The sequence below is a fragment of the Pteronotus mesoamericanus genome, unplaced genomic scaffold, assembly GCF_021234165.1.
Source record: "Pteronotus mesoamericanus isolate MK-2021 breed Mesoamerican mustached bat unplaced genomic scaffold, CSHL_Meso_final contig_121, whole genome shotgun sequence".
NCBI classification, from domain to species: Eukaryota; Metazoa; Chordata; class Mammalia; order Chiroptera; family Mormoopidae; genus Pteronotus; species Pteronotus mesoamericanus.
The window spans coordinates 2,500,422-2,518,897 of record NW_026555046.1 but is presented as its reverse complement, the minus strand read 5'-3'; the positions used below and the strand labels follow the sequence as shown (position 1 = coordinate 2,518,897).

At 57.9% G+C, this 18,476-nt stretch overlaps 2 protein-coding genes across 2 annotated transcripts in view; both read left to right on the top strand.

The window, feature by feature from the left end:
* The window catches only part of FAM178B (family with sequence similarity 178 member B), an 81,463-nt gene extending 77,541 nt beyond the window's left edge, over nucleotides 1-3,922 (top strand). The window contains 3 exon segments of the mRNA XM_054586102.1: nucleotides 2,066-2,143; nucleotides 2,446-2,598; nucleotides 3,890-3,922. Coding sequence (XP_054442077.1) covers nucleotides 2,066-2,143; nucleotides 2,446-2,598; nucleotides 3,890-3,922 — 264 coding nt within the window.
* A 4,846-nt stretch (nucleotides 3,923-8,768) lies between these two features.
* SEMA4C (semaphorin 4C) lies at nucleotides 8,769-17,930 on the top strand. Its single transcript, XM_054586091.1, has 16 exons — nucleotides 8,769-8,899; nucleotides 9,479-9,578; nucleotides 10,842-10,987; nucleotides 12,711-12,859; nucleotides 13,210-13,272; nucleotides 13,440-13,538; nucleotides 13,628-13,724; nucleotides 13,850-13,966; nucleotides 14,068-14,219; nucleotides 14,303-14,478; nucleotides 14,783-14,927; nucleotides 15,022-15,244; nucleotides 15,376-15,488; nucleotides 16,215-16,372; nucleotides 16,461-16,531; nucleotides 16,655-17,930. The coding sequence occupies exons 3-16, from the start codon at nucleotides 10,879-10,881 to the stop codon at nucleotides 17,485-17,487; spliced, it is 2,505 nt and encodes an 834-aa protein (XP_054442066.1). The 5' UTR covers nucleotides 8,769-8,899; nucleotides 9,479-9,578; nucleotides 10,842-10,878; the 3' UTR covers nucleotides 17,488-17,930.
* Nucleotides 17,931-18,476: the final 546 nt, after the last annotated feature.

Here is an 18,476-nt window from a genome sequence, read left to right as displayed (position 1 = left end):
ACCTGAGGCAATCTTGGGGTGACTCAAGCCAGCCTCCCTGCTCTCTACTACCTACTGTCCAGATCCCTGCTGCCAACCTGGTCCTCAGGGTGCCCGGCCCCTTGCCCCACCCTGGCTGGCTTCCTGGCAGGCAGTCCCCTATGGCGCCTGCCTCTGTTTCCCTGAATCAGCACCCCCAACCCCGCTGCCTGGGGTCTGTCTGGTACTATAATCTCAGCCCTGCCCTGGCCTCACAGGGCCAACCTCACCACAGGCCTTACTGTTCCTTAGAAGCCTGGTTTAGCTTAGTCACTTCCCCCTCAAACCTTCTGAGCGGCTTACAACCTGCCCCCCACCCCCCTCCCCCCTCCCAAAACTTAGAAGGACGCTTTCTCCTTTTGCTCCCTAGGGAAGCTGAAATTCAGGATTTGTTGACCAAATGATCGCCTTCCTGAAGTATCTTTCTCCCTCTAATGTCTGAGTGTTTGTGGCTGTGTCTTAGTTCACGTAGTGTCTGGCACACAGGCCTGAGGGGCGGCTTTACGTCCAAGGTCGGGGAGGGGGTGGCAGTGAGCCCTTTGGCAGGACTGCAGAGGCCAGAAGGGGTTCCAAATCCTGTGGCCCTCCCTCCAAAGGGCAAGGCCAGTATGGGGACAGAGAGCACCTAGGGAGCAAGGGATTGCTAGCAAGTCAGCTTCCTGGTTGGGGAGCCAGCCTGCTGGAGGACTCTGGGTGCTGGCAGCTGCAGGACCCTGCGTTGGAGCTGCCTCAGAGAGGCCGGGGATGCCCCAGCCCAGGGCCCCCCTGGTTTTCTCCCTCTGTGTCTTCTCTCTGCCTACGGTGGGCTGTGCAGCCCAACCTGGCCAGGCTATGGGGTCAGGCCACCTGGGGGCCTCAGCCATGCGATGAAGAACGGGCTGGGTCTGGGCAAGGCAGGTGCTGCTGGAGGAAGGGGCAAGTGGCCTCTCTCCTCAGGACTTTGCACTGCAGTATTTGAGTTCAAGAAGGCTGTATTCCTATAGTACCAAGCCTGGTGCCCTCGAAAGTGGTTCTAGCTTCTGCCCTAAGGAGGCTTTTAGGCCTGTACGAAGAGGCTGCCCAATTTCTGGGGCACCGCCTTCTGCTGTCGGAGAGGGGGCGAGTAGGGCAGGGGAAGTTGGGGAGCAGGGAAGCCTTGGGCTTGTTCTGAGCTCCAGTCCCATTGCTAGAGCCCACCTCTCTCTCCCAGCTCAGCCTCGGGGCTGGTTATCTGCCCCGTGCACGGCAGTGGGTCTGTGGGTTGTTTCCTGCCACCCTCCCTATCTCAGACACGAGTCCGAGGTGGGGCGGTGCCTGCAGACAGGACCTCGGAGTGCCAGGAGCAGACTGTCCTCACCCCAGGGCCTCACCTGTCTTTGGAGTGCTCCCGGTACCCCATTTTCTCTGCACAGCAGGTGAATGTTCCATAACTGAATGGGCACCAAGAGAGTTTAAGAGCGCCTGGGATCAAACCACTCTCAGATCAGATGGAATTGGCCTTTGTCCTGTTTTCACCCCTCAGTGTCCAGTGGGCAAGAGCAAGGGTGTGAACTGGTGGGTAAGGCAATCAAAGGCTCAGCCAAAAGCATCCTTCCGCCTCCGCTCTCTCTTCACCTGCCGCGTTATGTCAACATGGTTTAACTGTCCAGATGGGGCTGCACATCTGTCTCTGCAGGAGGTATTCCGCCAAGGGGTAAACTGGGCACCTATGAGCCACATCCCCCCAGAGAGGAGAGTGGGACCCAGCCACAGTGCTCACACACGTAGGTGGGTATCTCAGGGAGCAGAGCAGAGGTCAGAGTAGACAGGCCCTCTCCCTAATGGCTTTCTCTGCTGGAGCCCCAGGACAGGACTGGGTTCAGTAGAGGGTTCTGGTTGGAAGGGCTTCTTCTTTTTCTGAAGGAAGGGAAGAAGGTCATTCACCAGAGGGAGAGCTTTGAGTGAGTGGGGCTCGGAGACCTCCTTGAAGACGCCTCCCAAGAAACTGGAAGCCCAGCTCTCACCCCAGAGGGCCTGGGAATGGCAGGGAGGGACTTACAGACGCCTGTCTCCCTTGCTCTCTCTCCAGGTCTGCTACCTGTGTCACAGCCTCTTGACACTTGCTGGGGTGGTGGTCAGCTGCCAAGACATTACTCCAGACCAGTGGGTGAGTCTCCCAAGAGGGTTGCCTGCAGTTGGCGGGTCTGGAGCCCAGTCTGCTATCAGAAAGTGCAAAAAGAGGCGGAGAAAGAAGGAGGCTGGGGGTAGCAGGCCTCTGCCTTTCCCCAGCATCCCACGGGGCCTTCCCAAACCATGCCCCAAGCAGTTGCCCCGTCCCTCTCCTCCCTTTCCTGCCCAACTTCTGAGCAGTCACTCATAGGCGTCCCTCTCTTTCTCTGACTCCATTCTCCCTCTTCCCCCGCTGTGGCTGTTCCGGGTGGGCCGCCCCATCCACGATTGTCTCTGCAGGGAGAGCTGCAGCTGCTATGTATGCAGTTGGACTGCCACATCAGCACCCATATCCGGGAGAGCCCCCAGGCCATGCACCGCACCAAGCTTAAGGACCTAGCTGCCCAGACCTACATCTGCTGGCAGGAGCTGCTGTCCCGCTGCCAGCCGCAGGTGGTGCCCCCTCTCTCTCCCTGACCTAAGAGGGGAGGGAAGTGGTGAGGCGGCTGACCAGAGCCAGAGCATGTCCACCCCCACTGCAGCTGCTACGTTTCTGGGCTTCTGGCTGGGAAACGGGTGGAGAGCGGGGAGGGGGCCTGCCTGGAGGACCTTCATTCTTATCAAGAATCAGATACTCAGTGTGAGTATGTGGTGGGGGGGATACGGAGAGACCTCTCCAGAGCACATGCGAAGAGAAACTGCCCTGGAGAGAGGATACCCTGGGCTAGAAGGACCAGTTTATCGTGAGCAGTGCCAGGAAAGGGCACCAGAGGCACCAGCTGCCCACCCTCTGGCTGCTTGTCCTGCAGTCCAGAAGCTGGCCTTCAACTCTGCCAGGAGGAACACGCCTAGGCTGCCCTGGTCCCTCCAATTTCTCCACACCCTCATTTTCTCAGACTCTAGGTGATAGTACTTACAGCTGACATTTATTGAACGAAGCCATTTTCTACATGAACCCACATAACTCCCATGAGGCAGGTATTATTATGACCCCATTTTACAGATGAGCAAGTTAACCAGAGTCACTGAGAGGTTAAATAGCTTGCCCCGTCACGCAGGCAGGCAGTGTGTAAATGTCGGAACCAGGGCGCAGGGCCAGCCTGGCTCCCACGCCTGCAGACTTAAGCACAGTCCAGCCCTGCCTACCCTGGCACCCTCCCACTGGCCTCCGTTCCTCTGACAAACAGCAGCGGCTGGCTTAGGGGCACTTCCCTTCTGCGCCCCCAGCCCTTACGGATATGAGTGCCCACCCTCCACTGTGCTCCTTGGCTCCTGCTTGCCTTTCCTCTGCCTTCTCTGTGCGTGTCCTTCCCCTGTAACCTCTGACTTAGGGCTGACATGTTGCCACAGGCTGTGGCTTGGGTCTCAGATTTCGCAAGTCCCTGAGAAAGCTGGAGAGCAAACCTCACCCTCAGTCCCCTAGGAACTAGATCACACTAGTCTTTTGGTGGGAAACTGTCATGAAAAGAAGGAAAAGCGATTTGTGGCCTGGCCAAGCCAGGAGACAGTCCCCACCTTTCTTTCACGCTACCTTGGGACTGTGAGCAGCAAACAGAGGGAACCCAGGCAGAGATGTGACCATGTGGCCTGCTGCCCTGCTGTCCTTGCCTGTGGGGAGCCCCGGAAGTCCTGTCACTCGGCATCTGGAACAGAGGAGGGCTGTCATGGATGTTGAATGGGCCCTGGAGAATCAGGGAACCTCAGGGCCCAGGGCTACCACACCCCGTTTTCCACCTTGCCACAGGCCCCATTCTTCAGCCCCTGGGAAGACATCTAACGGAGCAGGGTAGGAGTGGCCCATGGCTCTTGGCTCTGGCAGGGAGTGAGCAGGACCCGTGGAACTGAAGGAAGCAAAGAACGGAGGCCAGAGGAGGTCTAGTCTGATGAAACAAGAGCCTTCCTCCACCACTCTCCAGACCCCCCCGGCAAGGGATCCTGCCTCTCCCTGCCTGCCCACCCCACACCCACAGCTCTCCTTCCCCACCCAGCATGTCCCCTTCACCCAAGGCCCTCCCAGGCCGCAGCCCTCCCATCCCCCTTCTTCTCCCCGTCACTAATGTGAGGTTTCTTTGTGCACACTAAAGTCTAGTTTCACATCAGTGGTTCAGATGATTTCCTGCAATCCGTATGCTGAGGTCTCGTGTCCAGCATCCAGTCTGCCGAATGCTCACCTCAAACAGTCGTGTGACTGGGGCTCAGTCCCTGCTGCCCTACAGCAGAGGGCTGTTTGTAAATTTCCAAGGAGGATCAGTTGTTCCTGTGGCCCCAGAAACCCCCTGGAGCCTAGATGGGGAACATGTGTTCGGACCCAGTCTGGGACCATTTCTCACTCCCACCCCATTGGGGAGGATCCCCTAGAGTGAAGAAGTGGATCAAAGCTGTAATTACACTTCATTCAGTTTATTCTTGAGCTCCGAAATCAACTCCCCAGACTTAGGAGAAGGGGGGCCATGCCAGAGACAGTTCCCGATTCTGTTTTTGCTTCCCTCAGCCTTACCTGAGGTGAGTTTTGTGAGGTGCTGATCCCTAACAGGATGCTAGATGTCTTTGGCTTCTCCCACCTTGAGAAGTGAGTGGGTCTCCGTACCCTGGAAACCCCTGGGTGGCCATTTTCTCCCTCTGTCCACTCCTCCAATCCTGAGAATCCATTTCTAGTCTCTGGCCACTCCTGGCTCTTTCCAGGTTGGGAAGGAGTTTTGCAGGGGCCACCGAAATAGAGAGGAAGTAGCAAAGGATGACCCCTGACCAACTGGCCTGGGCCCACTCCTCAGTTTAGCCCCAGTGTCTACCAATGGAACATCACCATGGTGGGTACTCAGGAGAGGGACACACCAGCAGAGGAAGTCTTTCCTCTTTCAAGCCTCAGAGGTCAGGGGAGGCGGGCTAACTAGGAGAGAGGCTCCCCCACAATAAAGGAACTTCAGGGCAAGTAGCTCAGTTTGGAGACCCACGGTGTCCCGCATCATTTCCTGAGCCTGGTTAAGACACAGCTGCCTGCCTCGCTGGGACCCCAGAATGCTGGGAGCCAGGGGGCATCTATAATTCAGAGGGTTGAGTACCATGCAGGACGCCTCCCTGCCTAACAGCCTTTGCCAAGTGAGAAGTGGAAGAAATCCTCCGCCAGGGTGACTTGGATGCCCAGGTGACTTGACTGAGAGTTCTGGTTTCTGTTCCTGGCTGCATCTCAGGCCCCCTTGGCCCGGGTACCACTGAGGCCTCACAGGCATTGGGTCGGTCTGAGCTACTCTGATAAAAGAGCAGAGGCTGTTGTGAGCCAGTCCCCTTGCGCCCTCCCTCAGGGCTGCCCACTTCTGACACTGCACATCCTGGCAGTTAATCTGCAGCCATTCAGTTTACTCTGGAAACCTGGAAATCACCTTTGTAATTTCCCTTCTTTGTTTCACTGCCAAGGGCAGAGACGGAGTAGGGAGGCCTAAAGGATTGAATTGGGGAGTTTCCAGGTCTCTAAGCTGCCCCTAGGTGGCTCTGAGAAAGGGATGGAGCTGTCCTTCAGCAGTCCTCCATATGTGGAGCCCTGCTTCCCAGTCCTGGTTCTTGTGCCCTGCCTCAAACACACTCATCCCCCGGAGAGAAATAGACACCAAGGAGAGAGGAGGTGTTGGTGTCAACTCAGTCCCTCCAGAAACCTAGCTGTAACCTGAGCAGAGGTGTGGTTTGAGGTCACCCAAGGGTGTACACCATCCCCTGGGACGTGTAATGGGCCCTCTCTGGAACTGGCCACTGGCAGACCGTATCATCTAAAACTAGTCTGGGACCAGCTAGAGACTCAGCCCCCACTAGGCCAAGAATTTCACAATGGTGCTGGTACCTTCGCCACTTGCCCTTTCCAGCTACACGCCCCTGGGGAAAGGCTGAGGGATATCCTGATTAGAGCCCCTGGAAAAGCAGCATCCGGGGGTGTGATGACAGATGTTTTCCTGCTTCCTTTTGGTATGGTGGCAGGGAGGGGCTGGGAAGGGAAAACTTCCCAGGTGGGTGGTTTTGATAACTCTCCTTCAGGAGGAAGTACAGAGAAAGTCCTTTTCCTACCTGAAGGGTAGCTGGGTCAGGCTTTCTCATCTCCTCCAGGAGGTTAACAGCAGTTCTGGGCCCCCAGGAAGGAGCCAGGCAGGGTTGGCTAGAGAACGCCAGTGTGAAGCCTGGCCCGTCCTGTCAGAAAGCTGCCTCGGAACAGCTAGGGAGTAAGGAGCTCAAACGAGGGCCACTGTAGCACAGGATCAATATGGGGGGCGGAGGGGGGGGGGCGGAGGGTGGGGCGGAGAGGAACCTTACTTTTCAGGTTTGACTCCTGAGCCCACCTCTAGGGGGCCAGCCTCAGCTGCTGCGACACCCTGAGCAAACCTCAGAAGGCATTTCACATCTCTCTGTTTTTCCTTGACTTGGCCACAAGCAGTTGAGTAAGTGAGGCAAGTAGGAGTGTCAGTGCCTGAGGATGAGGGTGGATACCTTCCACAGAATATACCAGACAAGCCCCAGGGAGGTTTATAGGTACAGGAGCTTTTTTTGGATGTGTGTGTGTGTGTGTGTGTGTGTGTAATTTTGTTTCCTAATTTAAGACCCAGGAATCCTCCTTTTCAACCAGTTGTGCTTATATTAAAAAGTATGAATCATGAGCAAGTAGTCATGCAGGAAACTTTATCCCCTGCCCACCCACCCATGGAAAAGGCCAGTACTGGAAATGAACAGAGCCCAGCAGGAAATGGGTGCAGGTGGAAAAGGGGTGTGGAGAGTTGCAGCCTTATCTTTGGGGAGCCCTTGGAAGGGAAGGGCCCTCTTGAGTCTGTTACTAGAATACAGAAGCCTGCCTTGAGGTATGGAAGACTGTCCTTGCCAGTGAAACCAAACCACCTTTTTAAACTTTCCACTGGGGCCATCTTGCAGGTGGAGCCAGGAGCTCAAGTCTCTGCCTGGTAACCCTTATACCCGGGCAGCGGGGGTGGCGGGGGGACGGGGCGGGGGACGGGGGTGGCAGGGGTGCAGGGCAGGGCTGGAAGGTAAGGAAAAACTTCAGGAAATGGAACGTTTGGGGCTCAAAAGTTGTCAGGATCCACTGTGACTTAGTGTAAAGATGGATTGAGAGTCCCAGGGCCTGATTTCACATTCTCACCTGTTAATGTCTACGTGACTTTGAGCAGGTCTCTCTGAGACCCATTTTATCTGCAAAGTAAGAAAAACAATACCTACTTTGACAAAAGGGGTCCTGAAGGTGGGGCAAAAGAAAATGTAGTGGAGGCAGATTGCAAAGTCTACAGCACAGAACAAAGGTGAGGGGATCTGCATTATCAGGTCATCCTCACCTAAGCAGACACTGTGCGTGACTGCTGGGATCACAATCTTCCTCTCCCTCTCTGTCTACTGCCCACTCCATGCTAATAGTTAGCTGGCTTGCTCCGTATCTCCAGTATCTTTAAGGCCACAGCTTTTCCTCTGGTGGAAAGGAGCTGGGAAATGTGTCTTTGGCCAATATGGGAGGAGTCTTTATTTGCACCAGCAAAGATCTAGTTGTTGCTGAATCCAACAACAGTTATCCCCAGTTATCTTTACTACTCTTCTGGTCTCCGCTCTCAGATGCCAAGTTTTACCCCAGAACAAAAACTTTTGTCCGGACTGATTTATAATCCAGATCTGCTGCCCGGGGCCCTAAAGCTTTCCTCCCCAGCTGGGCTGCTGGCGGTTTAAAGCTACCACTGGAGCCTCCTCCGGGCCTGTCTCTTCACCTCTCTGCCCTGGCCAGGAGGTGTAATGTGTCTCTGGGTGCTGGCCTCTCTAGAGTTCCTCTTGTCCACCTTCCCAGTTCAAAGACACCCCAGCATCACCCAGGAGGCCAGAGCTACCAGTTACTTCTAGGAGCAGCTGTGGGCGCAGACGGACGTTTCTGAAGGTGGTAGATCTCCAGTGCGGCTGCCCTCAGCCCTTTTTCGTCCTAACACCAGGACTCATGTTGCTTGTTATTCAGCCTACCAGTAGCACCAGGAGTCAGTTCCCTGGGAGTAGGCTCTTGGCCCAAGGGGTTGAGGGTGGTCACCAGGAGCCGGGCAAGGAGCGCTGAGTGGTCCCTGTGCCCGGAGTGGGAAAAGCAAGGGCGGAGTGTCTCCGTTGACGGAGTTCTTCCTGGCTGGGGAGGCCCGTGCAGTCTTGCAGGGGCCAGTGGGCGTTGGGGCCAAAAGGCAGACCACTCTGGTGTGCCCTGAGGAGAAGACGGTTTTCCCCTGCGCCCCTCTCTCGAACACTCACCCCAAAGCCCCTAAGCCCATTCCCGAGCCCGGTTGTCCAGGCCGCGGTGGGCCTGAGGAGACACTTCGGAAAGGGCGGGTGAGTCCCCTTCCTCCTGACAATGCCCGGAGTCCCTACCCTGCTGCACCGCCCGGCGCGGTGGTGCATCCGCGACTCCCGGGCGCGGGACGGCTGGGCAGGGGCACGGACGGGAGATGAGCGGGGGCCGGACCGCGGGGCGCGAAGCCCGAGCTGGCGGGTCGCGGCTCCCTCCTAGGCTGGCCTTCGTGGCCTGCGCTCGAACACCCGCCCGCCGGCTGACGTCAGGGGAGGGGCGGAGTAGCGGCCGTCAGAGAAAGAGCCGGCGCCCGCCGCGGTGGCGCGGGGAGCCCGAGCTCAGGGGCGCGGAGTCGGACTGAGGGGTGGTGGCGCAGGGGCCGCGGAGGAGGCGGGCGGGGGCGGCCCTGGGTCGGAGCAGAACGCGAGGGCGGCGCCCAGGGATTCCAGCCGCGAAGAGAGGGTGAGTGAGGCCAGGGCGGCGCGGGGTCGGAGCCGCGGGGCTCCGGGGCGCCCCTTTGTCCCCCGAGTCGGACAGGGGCCGCCTTATGTGCGAGGGGCAGGGCCTGGGGGGCGCGGGGAAGGTCAGTGGGGGACAGTTGTCCGCCCAAGATTCTTCCTGCGCCCCCCGCCAGGGCACGTAGTGGGGCAAGCAGTGCCCGCAGCCAGCGGGTGCGGAGGCGCGGGCTGGTCTGGGGAGCGGGGCTAAGAGGAGGGGTTCCTCGGGCTGTCGGGTCCGGGGCTGGGATCCTCTCCAGGCCCCAGAGCTGCCCCCAGCTCCCCCACCCCCGACGGAAAGTTTGGGGCGGGCTTGGACCAAGGCCGATGTTGTGGGATCGGATTTCCCCGCTGTGGCCCCCCGCCCGTTCCGCCCGGGAGGCGGGGTGTCCTGGAAAGCCAGCCGAGCTCAGACGGCTGCCCTGTCCCCGGCTAGAGCTCTCGCCCTGAGGCCGCCGTTCGGGGTGGGCAAGGGTGAGGGGCCACCGCTGGGACCCCGCGCCCCTGCATTTAAACCAGGGGTCGCCCCGATTTCTCCGCCCAGGGAGGAGTTGGAGGTGAGTGCACCGCTGTGCGGGCACATCCGAGCGGTCGCATCCAAGCCGGCGCATCCGAGCGCGCAGCGGAGTCCGGCCCGACCTGGGGTAAGGGGTAGAAGGAGGGCTGGGGGTGTTGGGGGACTGGTAGGGTAAGCCTGCCCCGAGTCCCCCGCCCTTCCCACGTTGGGTCCTGGGCCGACAGGGGGCGTCCGCAGGCCAGGCTCCGCCACGCTCCCGGTGCCGCCGCTTTGTTTGCATTCAAATCCCCGACCTGGGGGAGGGGAGAATGGGGGGCCAGGGCCAGGGTTTTGCGGGGGACCCTTTGTTTTGGGGTGGACAGGTCCTCAGCTTCTGTGTCTCTGTGCCCAGTCTTGGAGGCCTGGAGTGGTGAAAATGAACCCAGATGGCCTGGCCGGGCGGGGGGCGCGATCCCCGAGTGGGAAGGTTCCTCAGACCCTGTGTGGGGCCGCCCCGCGGTTTACTGGGCGTCCCCTCGCACCACCCCCGCCGCCCAGGCCAGTCCCCCCTCCTCGCCCCGCCTGAGGGCCCCCCCGGGGGATCCCTGATCGGACTATCGCGTCTCCTGTCCCACTGCCCCCAGCCCGAGGGCCAGTGTCCCTCGGAGGCTGTTGGAGAAACGGAGGAGGCGCTGGTCACTTCCACGCCCATCCCATCTACTTCCTGCCTCCCTTCTTGGGCAACAAAGAGGCCTCGGGAAGCTGAGCGCTTTCAGACGCCGGCCTGCTTCAGCCCTCTTGGTGTAGAGCAGGGTTTCTTGGCTCTGCCAGGCCATTGTCTGCGCTGGGGAAGGGGAGAGACTGGAGCAGGACCCCAGCGCCTGATGCATCAAGTTCCCTCGCCGCCCACCCACCACATGCCCCCTCACACTGCTAAGGGGGTTCTCCTCCCAGAATTAGGTCTTGGGCTGGCTGGAACTCCCGTAGGGTCAAGTCCTTGCTTCCAGAGGTTTATTTTAAGAAATCATCGAATCTGTCAGGCCTGAGTGGGGGGGACGGGTCCTCCTTTTATTTTTTAAAATAACTTCCTGTTGAAGAGAGGGAGTCGGGCAGGGCCTGGAGGCCAGAGAAGGTTTCTTGGATTGTGCACTTCCCCAGCTAACTCAGCTCCTCCCCTTCAGGGAGATCCCATGGTCCTTTGGAGGCGCAGGGTGGGGTGTGTGCTGAGGCCAGGTATGAGAGGGCACTAGATCTCTGCTCCAAAGATGGGGCAAGGGGGTTTGGGGGGCTTCTGGAGAGGCCTGATGAGGTCTTCTGTCCCGTCAGTGCCTCCTGGCATGGGCCTGTGTGGGCCTCTTTTTGGTCTGTTTGCTCTGGCTGCGATTCTGACCCTTTTCTTTTCCCCCAGCAGGGCAGCTGGCCTGGAGCTTAGAGCCGGGGTGTGTGCCATGGCCCCACACTGGGCTGTCTGGCTGCTGGCAGTGGGTCTGTGGGGCCTGGGCATTGGGGCTGAGGTGTGGTGGAACCTGGTGCCCCGGAAGACAGTATCTTCTGGGGGTGAGTGTCTAAAGTCAGAGGAAACACACCAGTTTGGGAAGAAGGGCCAGAAGGGGCTGCTGGGGGAAGAGGGATGCTAAGGAGTCGCCCCTTAGAATGTGCCAGCTTTACTCTGCTGTCAGTCAGGCTCAAGACTCACCGATGCGTGTGACCCAGCTTTCTAAGAAGTGTAACTGAGTGGCCCCAGGGACTTAGAACTGGTAGTGCCGCTCAGGACCTGGGCCCTTCCCTGCCTCTGATGCTTAGGACCAGGCATCCCCTGCTATGCAAGGGAGAGGGACCATTCTGCATCATTCTCTCCACGCCTCACTCCTGAAATTGTCACTCTCACTGAGAGTCTAGTGAGAGAAACCTGAGCCAGCCTAAGTATAAAGCCAAGGGTGCCCCCATTCCCGCCAAATCTTTCTAGCCCTCTGCCCCTAGGAGCCTCCTTATCAATTTTAATAGACCCCTTCTGCTGCCCTGATACTCTTGCCATCTGGTGGCCCTAGATGGGTATGTATGTGCGGCAGACCTTACAGCCCTTACCGTGTACACACACACACACCTGTACAAAGAGGTGATGTCAGGTGTTTGTATCATCTCTACACTCTGGGGACCTGGGATGAGCTCACCTCCATAGGCTATACTCAGGTGCTAATGAAGTCCTTCCTTGCCAGCCTGTGTTTGGGCCCATCTTTGGCTCCAAAGATGAAGTTGATTTAGGGGGATCTTGAAGACAGGTCAGCTGCTATTTTGGGGGCCGACATAGGGATCCTGCAGCTATATGAATGTTGTAGTGCCCTGTGTGGTGAATGGCAACAAGACTTCCCAGCCCTCAGGCTTCAGCGCCATCTCTGGTCCCAGACTCCAGTTTGCCCTACCATCCCTCCTTGTACCAGTGGCCAGCTGCGCTGGTATCTCTGGCAGCCTGGATTTTTTTTTAGTGGAGTGGAGCTCTCACAACTTCTGTATATCCTGCTGGGTCACGGGCCTGGGTCTGGCTGGAATGTGATGTGGACAGCGGGCAGCAGAACAAAGAAAGAAGAGGCAACTAAGGAAGCTGGGAAGGAAAAGTGCCCAGCTCTGCAGCCAGAGTTGCTGCTGGCCCTGACAGTCAGAGCCATAAGTCTGATGGCTTCCCCCGGCCGGAAGCTGTGGCTGAGATATCCTTCCTTCCTTCGCACAGCTCAGATTTGCCTCCTCCCAGGCTGGGAAAGGCCTAGGAGGCCTGCAGGCAGGCACTGTCAGCCAGGCAGCAATTCAGCAAATGCCTTTTGTTGCCAGTTAGGGGGCTGGGCTGCATTGCTTGTGGGGTGCTATCCCTAATATGGGGAACAAGGACAGGTAGGCTCAGGAGACCATAGTATAGAGCAGTGATTTTCAACCTTTTTTGTCTTATGCCACACAAACTAATTATTGAAATTCTGCAGCACACCAAAAAATATATTTTTTGCCAATCTGGCAAAAAAAAAATAAAAAGTATAATTTTGATTCATTCACATGGGATGGCTATTGTTGGCTGTTGTCTTTTTTTTTTTTTTTTTTTTTTTTTTTTAATTTGACAATCTAAGGGAAAGTGCCCCTGACTAAATAGTCAGGTAATGCATGTTTTAAAAATTCTTGTGGCACATAGGTTGAAAATCTTTGGTATAGAGGAAGGCTGATTCAGGGTGGGGGTGCTTAGAGCTCTAGTTAGGCCTGCCCACCCACAGCAGTGCTCACTTCCATCTTGTCCCTGCAGAGCTGGCCACAGTGGTGCGGCGGTTCTCCCAAACTGGCATTCAGGACTTTCTGACGCTGACCCTGACTGAGCAGACGGGGCTCCTGTACGTGGGGGCCCGGGAGGCCCTGTTTGCCTTCAGCGTGGAGGCTCTGGAGCTGCAAGGAGTGGTGAGAGGTGGGGGCGCGGGAGGCACACAAGTGGGCGATAGGCAGGACCTCAGGGCCTTCTCTTGGTCAGGCTGCTGCTCAGCCTGGCTGGCCCACCCCATATCCTCCCTCTTGGGAATCTTGCTGGGTCTGCAAGGCAGTCCTTGGAAGAGTGTGAGAGTTACCTTCTCACCTGCAGTACCTACTGGGTTCTGCTGCCATGGGGCTGTTTGGCGCCTTTGCCCTCTCCTGAAATAAGATCCTAGGGGGTGGGGACCATGTATTGTCACTTGGTATCTTCATGTGGCTGCCATAGGCCATGCTAAGTCTGTACCTATGATGTTGCTGATGTGCCCCCTCTCTGTCCCCAGATCTCGTGGGAAGCTCCGGTGGAGAAGAAGACCGAGTGCATCCAGAAAGGGAAGAATAACCGGGTGGGTGCTTGGGACAAACCTAGGGAGGAGGGGGTGGGCAGGACCCTTTGCCTCCCCCTGGCTGGGTATCTGGGCTCCCTTTGTCCCAAGGTCTGAGGCCTGATCTCAGTCCCTATGACCCCATTCTTAGGCCCTCATCTTTTAACTGGATCCATTTTTCTCCCCAGACGGAGTGTTTCAACTTCATCCGCTTCCTACAGCCATACAACGCATCCCACTTGTATGTGTGTGGCACCTATGCCTTCCAGCCCAAGTGCACCTACATCGTGAGTGCTCTGCTCTCCCTTTGCCGTCCTCGCACTACTCTGGATGCTGGGCCTTCTGCTTCTCACTCTATGTATCTTCCTTGCCCTAGGACATGGTCACCTTCACCCTGGAGCATGGAGCCTTTGAGGATGGGAAGGGGAGGTGCCCCTATGACCCAGCTATGGGCCACGCTGGCCTCCTTGTGGGTGAGTGCCCTCCCTGCTGTAGGCTGGGCTATGCCCCTAGGACTCATTCCCATCAAGGGGCATGTGGCCTAAGAGTAGTAGTACCTTCACCTCTCTCTGGCCTGGCTGACTCTCTGCTTTCGTAGATGGCGAGCTGTACTCGGCTACACTCAACAACTTCCTGGGCACAGAGCCCGTCATCCTGCGTAACATGGGACCCCACCACCCAGTGAAGACAGAGTACCTGGCCGTCTGGCTCAACGGTGAGCCCCGAGGAGCCCCGAGGAGCCGGCATGGGGACTGGGGGAGCTTTGAGAGAGAAGGCACGACTAGGGCCTCACTAAGCCTCTCCCCCTTCCCTTAGATCCTCATTTTGTCGGCTCTGCCTATGTCCCGGAGAGCGTGGAGAGCTTCATGGGGGACGACGACAAGGTCTACTTCTTCTTCAGTGAGCGGGCATTGGAGTACGACTGCTACACGGAGCAGGTGGTGGCCCGCGTGGCCCGAGTCTGCAAGGTACAGAAGTCTATGGTGGTGAGAGCTGGGACCCCTGGCGGCTGCACAGGGCTGACTGCCAATGTCCCTTTGTCATCTGCCAGGGAGACATGGGCGGCGCGCGGACCCTGCAGAAGAAGTGGACTACCTTTCTGAAGGCACAGTTGGTGTGCTCGGCCCCTAATCGCTATGTCTACCTCAACCAGCTACAGGCACTGCACACCCTGCAGGGCGCCTCCTGGCGCAACACCACCTTCTTTGCAGTTTTTCGGGCACGATGGTGAGCTGGCCAGGAATCCTTAGGGGTGGGAAGGAACGGGTCTTTAGGTTAGGGATGGTTTATGGTACATGCCTCTGGGCAGATCCAGCTGGCCAGCTTTCTGGAAGCCAAGGAGGATGTTGGGCATCTGCTCCCGGTGGGAGATGGGCCAGTGCCCTGCCCTTCATGGCACTTTGAAGCTGCCATTACATTGTGTGTGCCCGTGACCACTATGTGCTGGGCCCTGCCTTCCCCCTTCATGCCCTGAGCTGGGGTAGAGTGGGCACCAACCTGGACCCTTGGGGTCCCTCCCTTGCTGTGACAGGGGCGATGTGGACCTGTCAGCAGTCTGCGAGTATCAATTGGAAGAGATCCAGAAGGTGTTCAAGGGTCCCTATAAGGAGTACCGTGAGCAGTCCCAGAAATGGGGCCCCTATACTGACCCAGTACCCAGCCCGCGGCCGGGTTCGGTGAGTTGTCCAGGGAGGGGTGTGCTGCTGCCCTCACCCCCGGTGCCATTCCCATGGGCCGACCATTCTGCTCTCCCCCAACCTCATGCCCCAGTGCATCAACAACTGGCACCGTCTCCATGGCTACACCAGTTCTCTGGAGTTGCCTGACAACACCCTCAACTTCATCAAGAAACACCCGCTGATGGAAGAGAAGGTGAAGCCTCGCTGGGGCCGGCCCCTGCTTGTAAAGAAGGACACCAACTTCACCCACCTGGTTGCTGACCGGGTCATGGGGCTTGATGGAGCCTCCTATACAGTGCTGTTCATTGGCACAGGTAGGCACGTGGGCACACAGGCCTGGCTGCTGGAGGCTGGCTGAAGGCCGGTGTGCCTGGACAGGGTGATCTGGGGATGCGCTGGGGCCCTTGTGCACTCCTTGATATCTGTCCTTTCCCCTCCCTCCCAGGAGATGGCTGGCTGCTTAAGGCTGTGAGCCTGGGGCCCTGGGTCCACCTGATCGAGGAGCTGCAGGTGTTTGACCAGGAGCCCATGAAAAGCCTGGTCCTGTCCCGGAGCAAGGTAGTAATCAGGTCCCACCTGCAGCTGTTCCTCCACATTTCCTAGTCTTGTGCTTGGCTCTTTCAGGGCTGGGGAGCCACTCAAGCGCACCTCACTTAGCTTGGGGGGACTTCCAGGAAATCAGTCCTAATGGATCTTGTGCTCTGTGTAGGCCGTGTGTACAGTCAGGTCCCTGTGTGGTTGCATTGCCCCTGCATTCCTGACCCCCATGCCTTCCTACTTCCCTGAGGCATCTTACCTTTTTCTGGCCCGTTGTGGCACCCTAAACTTTAATGTGTTTGCCTTTTACCAACTTTTGTGGCTTAAATTGTTCCCCAGAACATGGAATAATGGCAGATTGGCAATCCAAACAGGAAAACAGCTTATGCTATGCTGCTATTATTGTGAGGGCCGATGGGCCTTGCAGAAAACATACTTCCCACGCAATTTATTATATAGTACTGGAGCAGTGTTGGGGAGGGGGTGTATCTGTGAGTGTGATTATACTCAGCCCCACAGGGCTGCTGTTCCTCTCTAATAAGGTCACATCTATAAAGTGCTTAGGATGGCAGCTGGCTTGCAATAAGCCCTCCATGGGTTCTTTGGTCCTTAGATTTCCATCCTTGGTTCTCCCTTCTTTTGGCCTCTTTTGCTCTGTGCTGCACCCCCTCCCCCCAGCAGTCCCACCTGTGCCCAGGCTGTGTCTGGGTCTGGCTGACCCTCCTATGCCCACTGCTTCTCTTGCAGAAGCTGCTGTTTGCGGGTTCCCGATCACAGCTGGTTCAGCTGCCCCTGGCCGACTGTGTGAAGTACCGTTCCTGTGCAGACTGCATCCTCGCTCGGGACCCCTACTGCGCCTGGAGCATCAATACCAGTCGCTGTGTGGCTGTTGGTGGCCACTCTGGGTAAGCAGGGCTCTGCTCCTATTGGGACCAGGAGAGGAAGGCAGGTGGTTGGAGCGGGGATGCTGACAGACCCTGCTTCCCCAACCAGATCCCTGCTGATCCAGCAAGTGACAGTCTCAGACACCTCAGGCATCTGTAACTTCCGCGGCAGTAAGAAAGGTGAGCTGTCTTTTGCCCTCCTCCCAGTGGGATGGGCCCTAGGCCAGAGCTGGAGTGCCTGTACCTCCCCTTGACCCTGGGTTTCCTGTACTAACTCTGGACCTTCTTTCCCGGCCGCTGCAGTCAGGCTCACGCCCAAAAACATCACAGTGGTGGCGGGCACAGACCTGGTGCTGCCCTGCCGCCTGTCTTCCAACCTCGCCCATGCCCGATGGACCTTTGGGGGCCGGGACCTGCCTGCAGAACAGCCTGGCTCTTTCCTCTATGATGCTCGACTACAGGCTCTCGTCGTGATGGCCGCCCAGCCCCGCCACGCGGGGGCCTACCACTGCTTTTCAGAGGAGCAGGGGGCACGGCTGGCTGCTGAAGGCTACCTGGTTGCTGTGGTGGCGGGCCCTTCATTGACCCTGGAGGCCCGGGCACCCCTGGAAAACCTAGGTCTGGTGTGGCTGGCTGTGGTGGCCTTGGGGGCCGTGTGCCTGGTGCTGCTGCTGCTTGTTTTGTCACTGCGTCGTCGGCTGAGGGAGGAGCTGGAGAAAGGTGCCAAGGCGGCAGAAAGGACCCTGGTATACCCTCTGGAGCTTCCCAAGGAACCCACCAGCCCCCCCTTCCGCCCTGGCCCCGAGACCGACGAGAAACTCTGGGACCCTGTTGGCTACTACTACTCAGATGGATCCCTCAAGATTGTGCCTGGACATGCTCGGTGCCAGCCTGGAACTGGGCCACCTTCCCCACCTCCTGGCATCCCTGGCCAGCCCCTGCCATCCCCAACTCGGCTCCACCTGGGGGGTGGGCGGAACTCAAATGCCAATGGTTATGTGCGCTTACAGCTAGGGGGGGAAGACCACGGCGAGGGGCTTGGGCACCCCCTGCCTGAGCTGGCGGATGAACTGAGGCGCAAACTCCATCAGCGCCAGCCCCTACCGGACTCCAACCCCGAGGAGTCCTCGGTATGAGGGACCCCCACCACGTTGGTGGGGCAGCCTGGGAGCCGTGGCTCCCACTTTTGCACAGGCACCAGCTACCTCAGGGACATGGCGCAGGCACCTGCTCTACTGGGATAGACCCTGCCCAGCATCCGCCTGCCCATGAGGACCTGCTCTGCTCAGCACGGGCACTGCCACTTGGTGTGGCTCACCAAGGCACCAGCCGCCCAGAAGGCGTCTTTCTCCTCTCTGTGAGGGGCTGTGAATCACGGACACATGGGACCCCAGCAGCCAAAACTAAAAGACAGAAGTTGGAAATATGGGTGTGTTTGTGTATGTATGTGTGTCTGCGCATGTGGGTGTGTTTGTGTGACACAGTCTTCCTGTTTCCGTGGAGTCTTCCCTTGGCCTGGGGTCCTCCTGGTGAGTCATTGGAGCTATGAAGGGGAAGGGGTCGGGGTCGATCACTTTGCTTCTCTTACCCCCAGCTGTCCCCAGGGAGGGGCAGGGATGTACATACGGGGGTGGGCTGGGCAGGGTGCTGTACCCCTGGGTGGTGCAGGGCCTGGGGTGGGCCTAGTCCTGCTCCTAGGGTTGTGAAAGTTTTCAGGGTTCGGGGGAGGGAGTGGAGCCTCCTGTGTGTTTGGGGGAAGGGGGGAAGGGCCTCCCACTTGGCCCTGGGGTTCAGTGATATTTTACACTTGCCCTCCCTCACAGGGCGGGGAGAGGTGTGGTGGGAGGGGGGAGAGGGTGGGCATTCTATGGATATGGCATATCCTCTCCCAGCCCTGGAGGAGGGCTCCTAACTGTAACTTATTGTGTCCTGACATATTTATTTGTTGTAAATATTTGAGTATTTTTATATTGACAAATAAAAGGGAGAAAATAAAACCGACTGGGATGAGATATTTGGGCTAAAACCTGGGTCTCAAGAGGGAAGGCTCCCTGTGGGCTAAGTGAGGCTGGACCACTCCCCTGGGGCAGCTCCCCTTCTGCGGGAGTGGGACAGCCCAGACTCC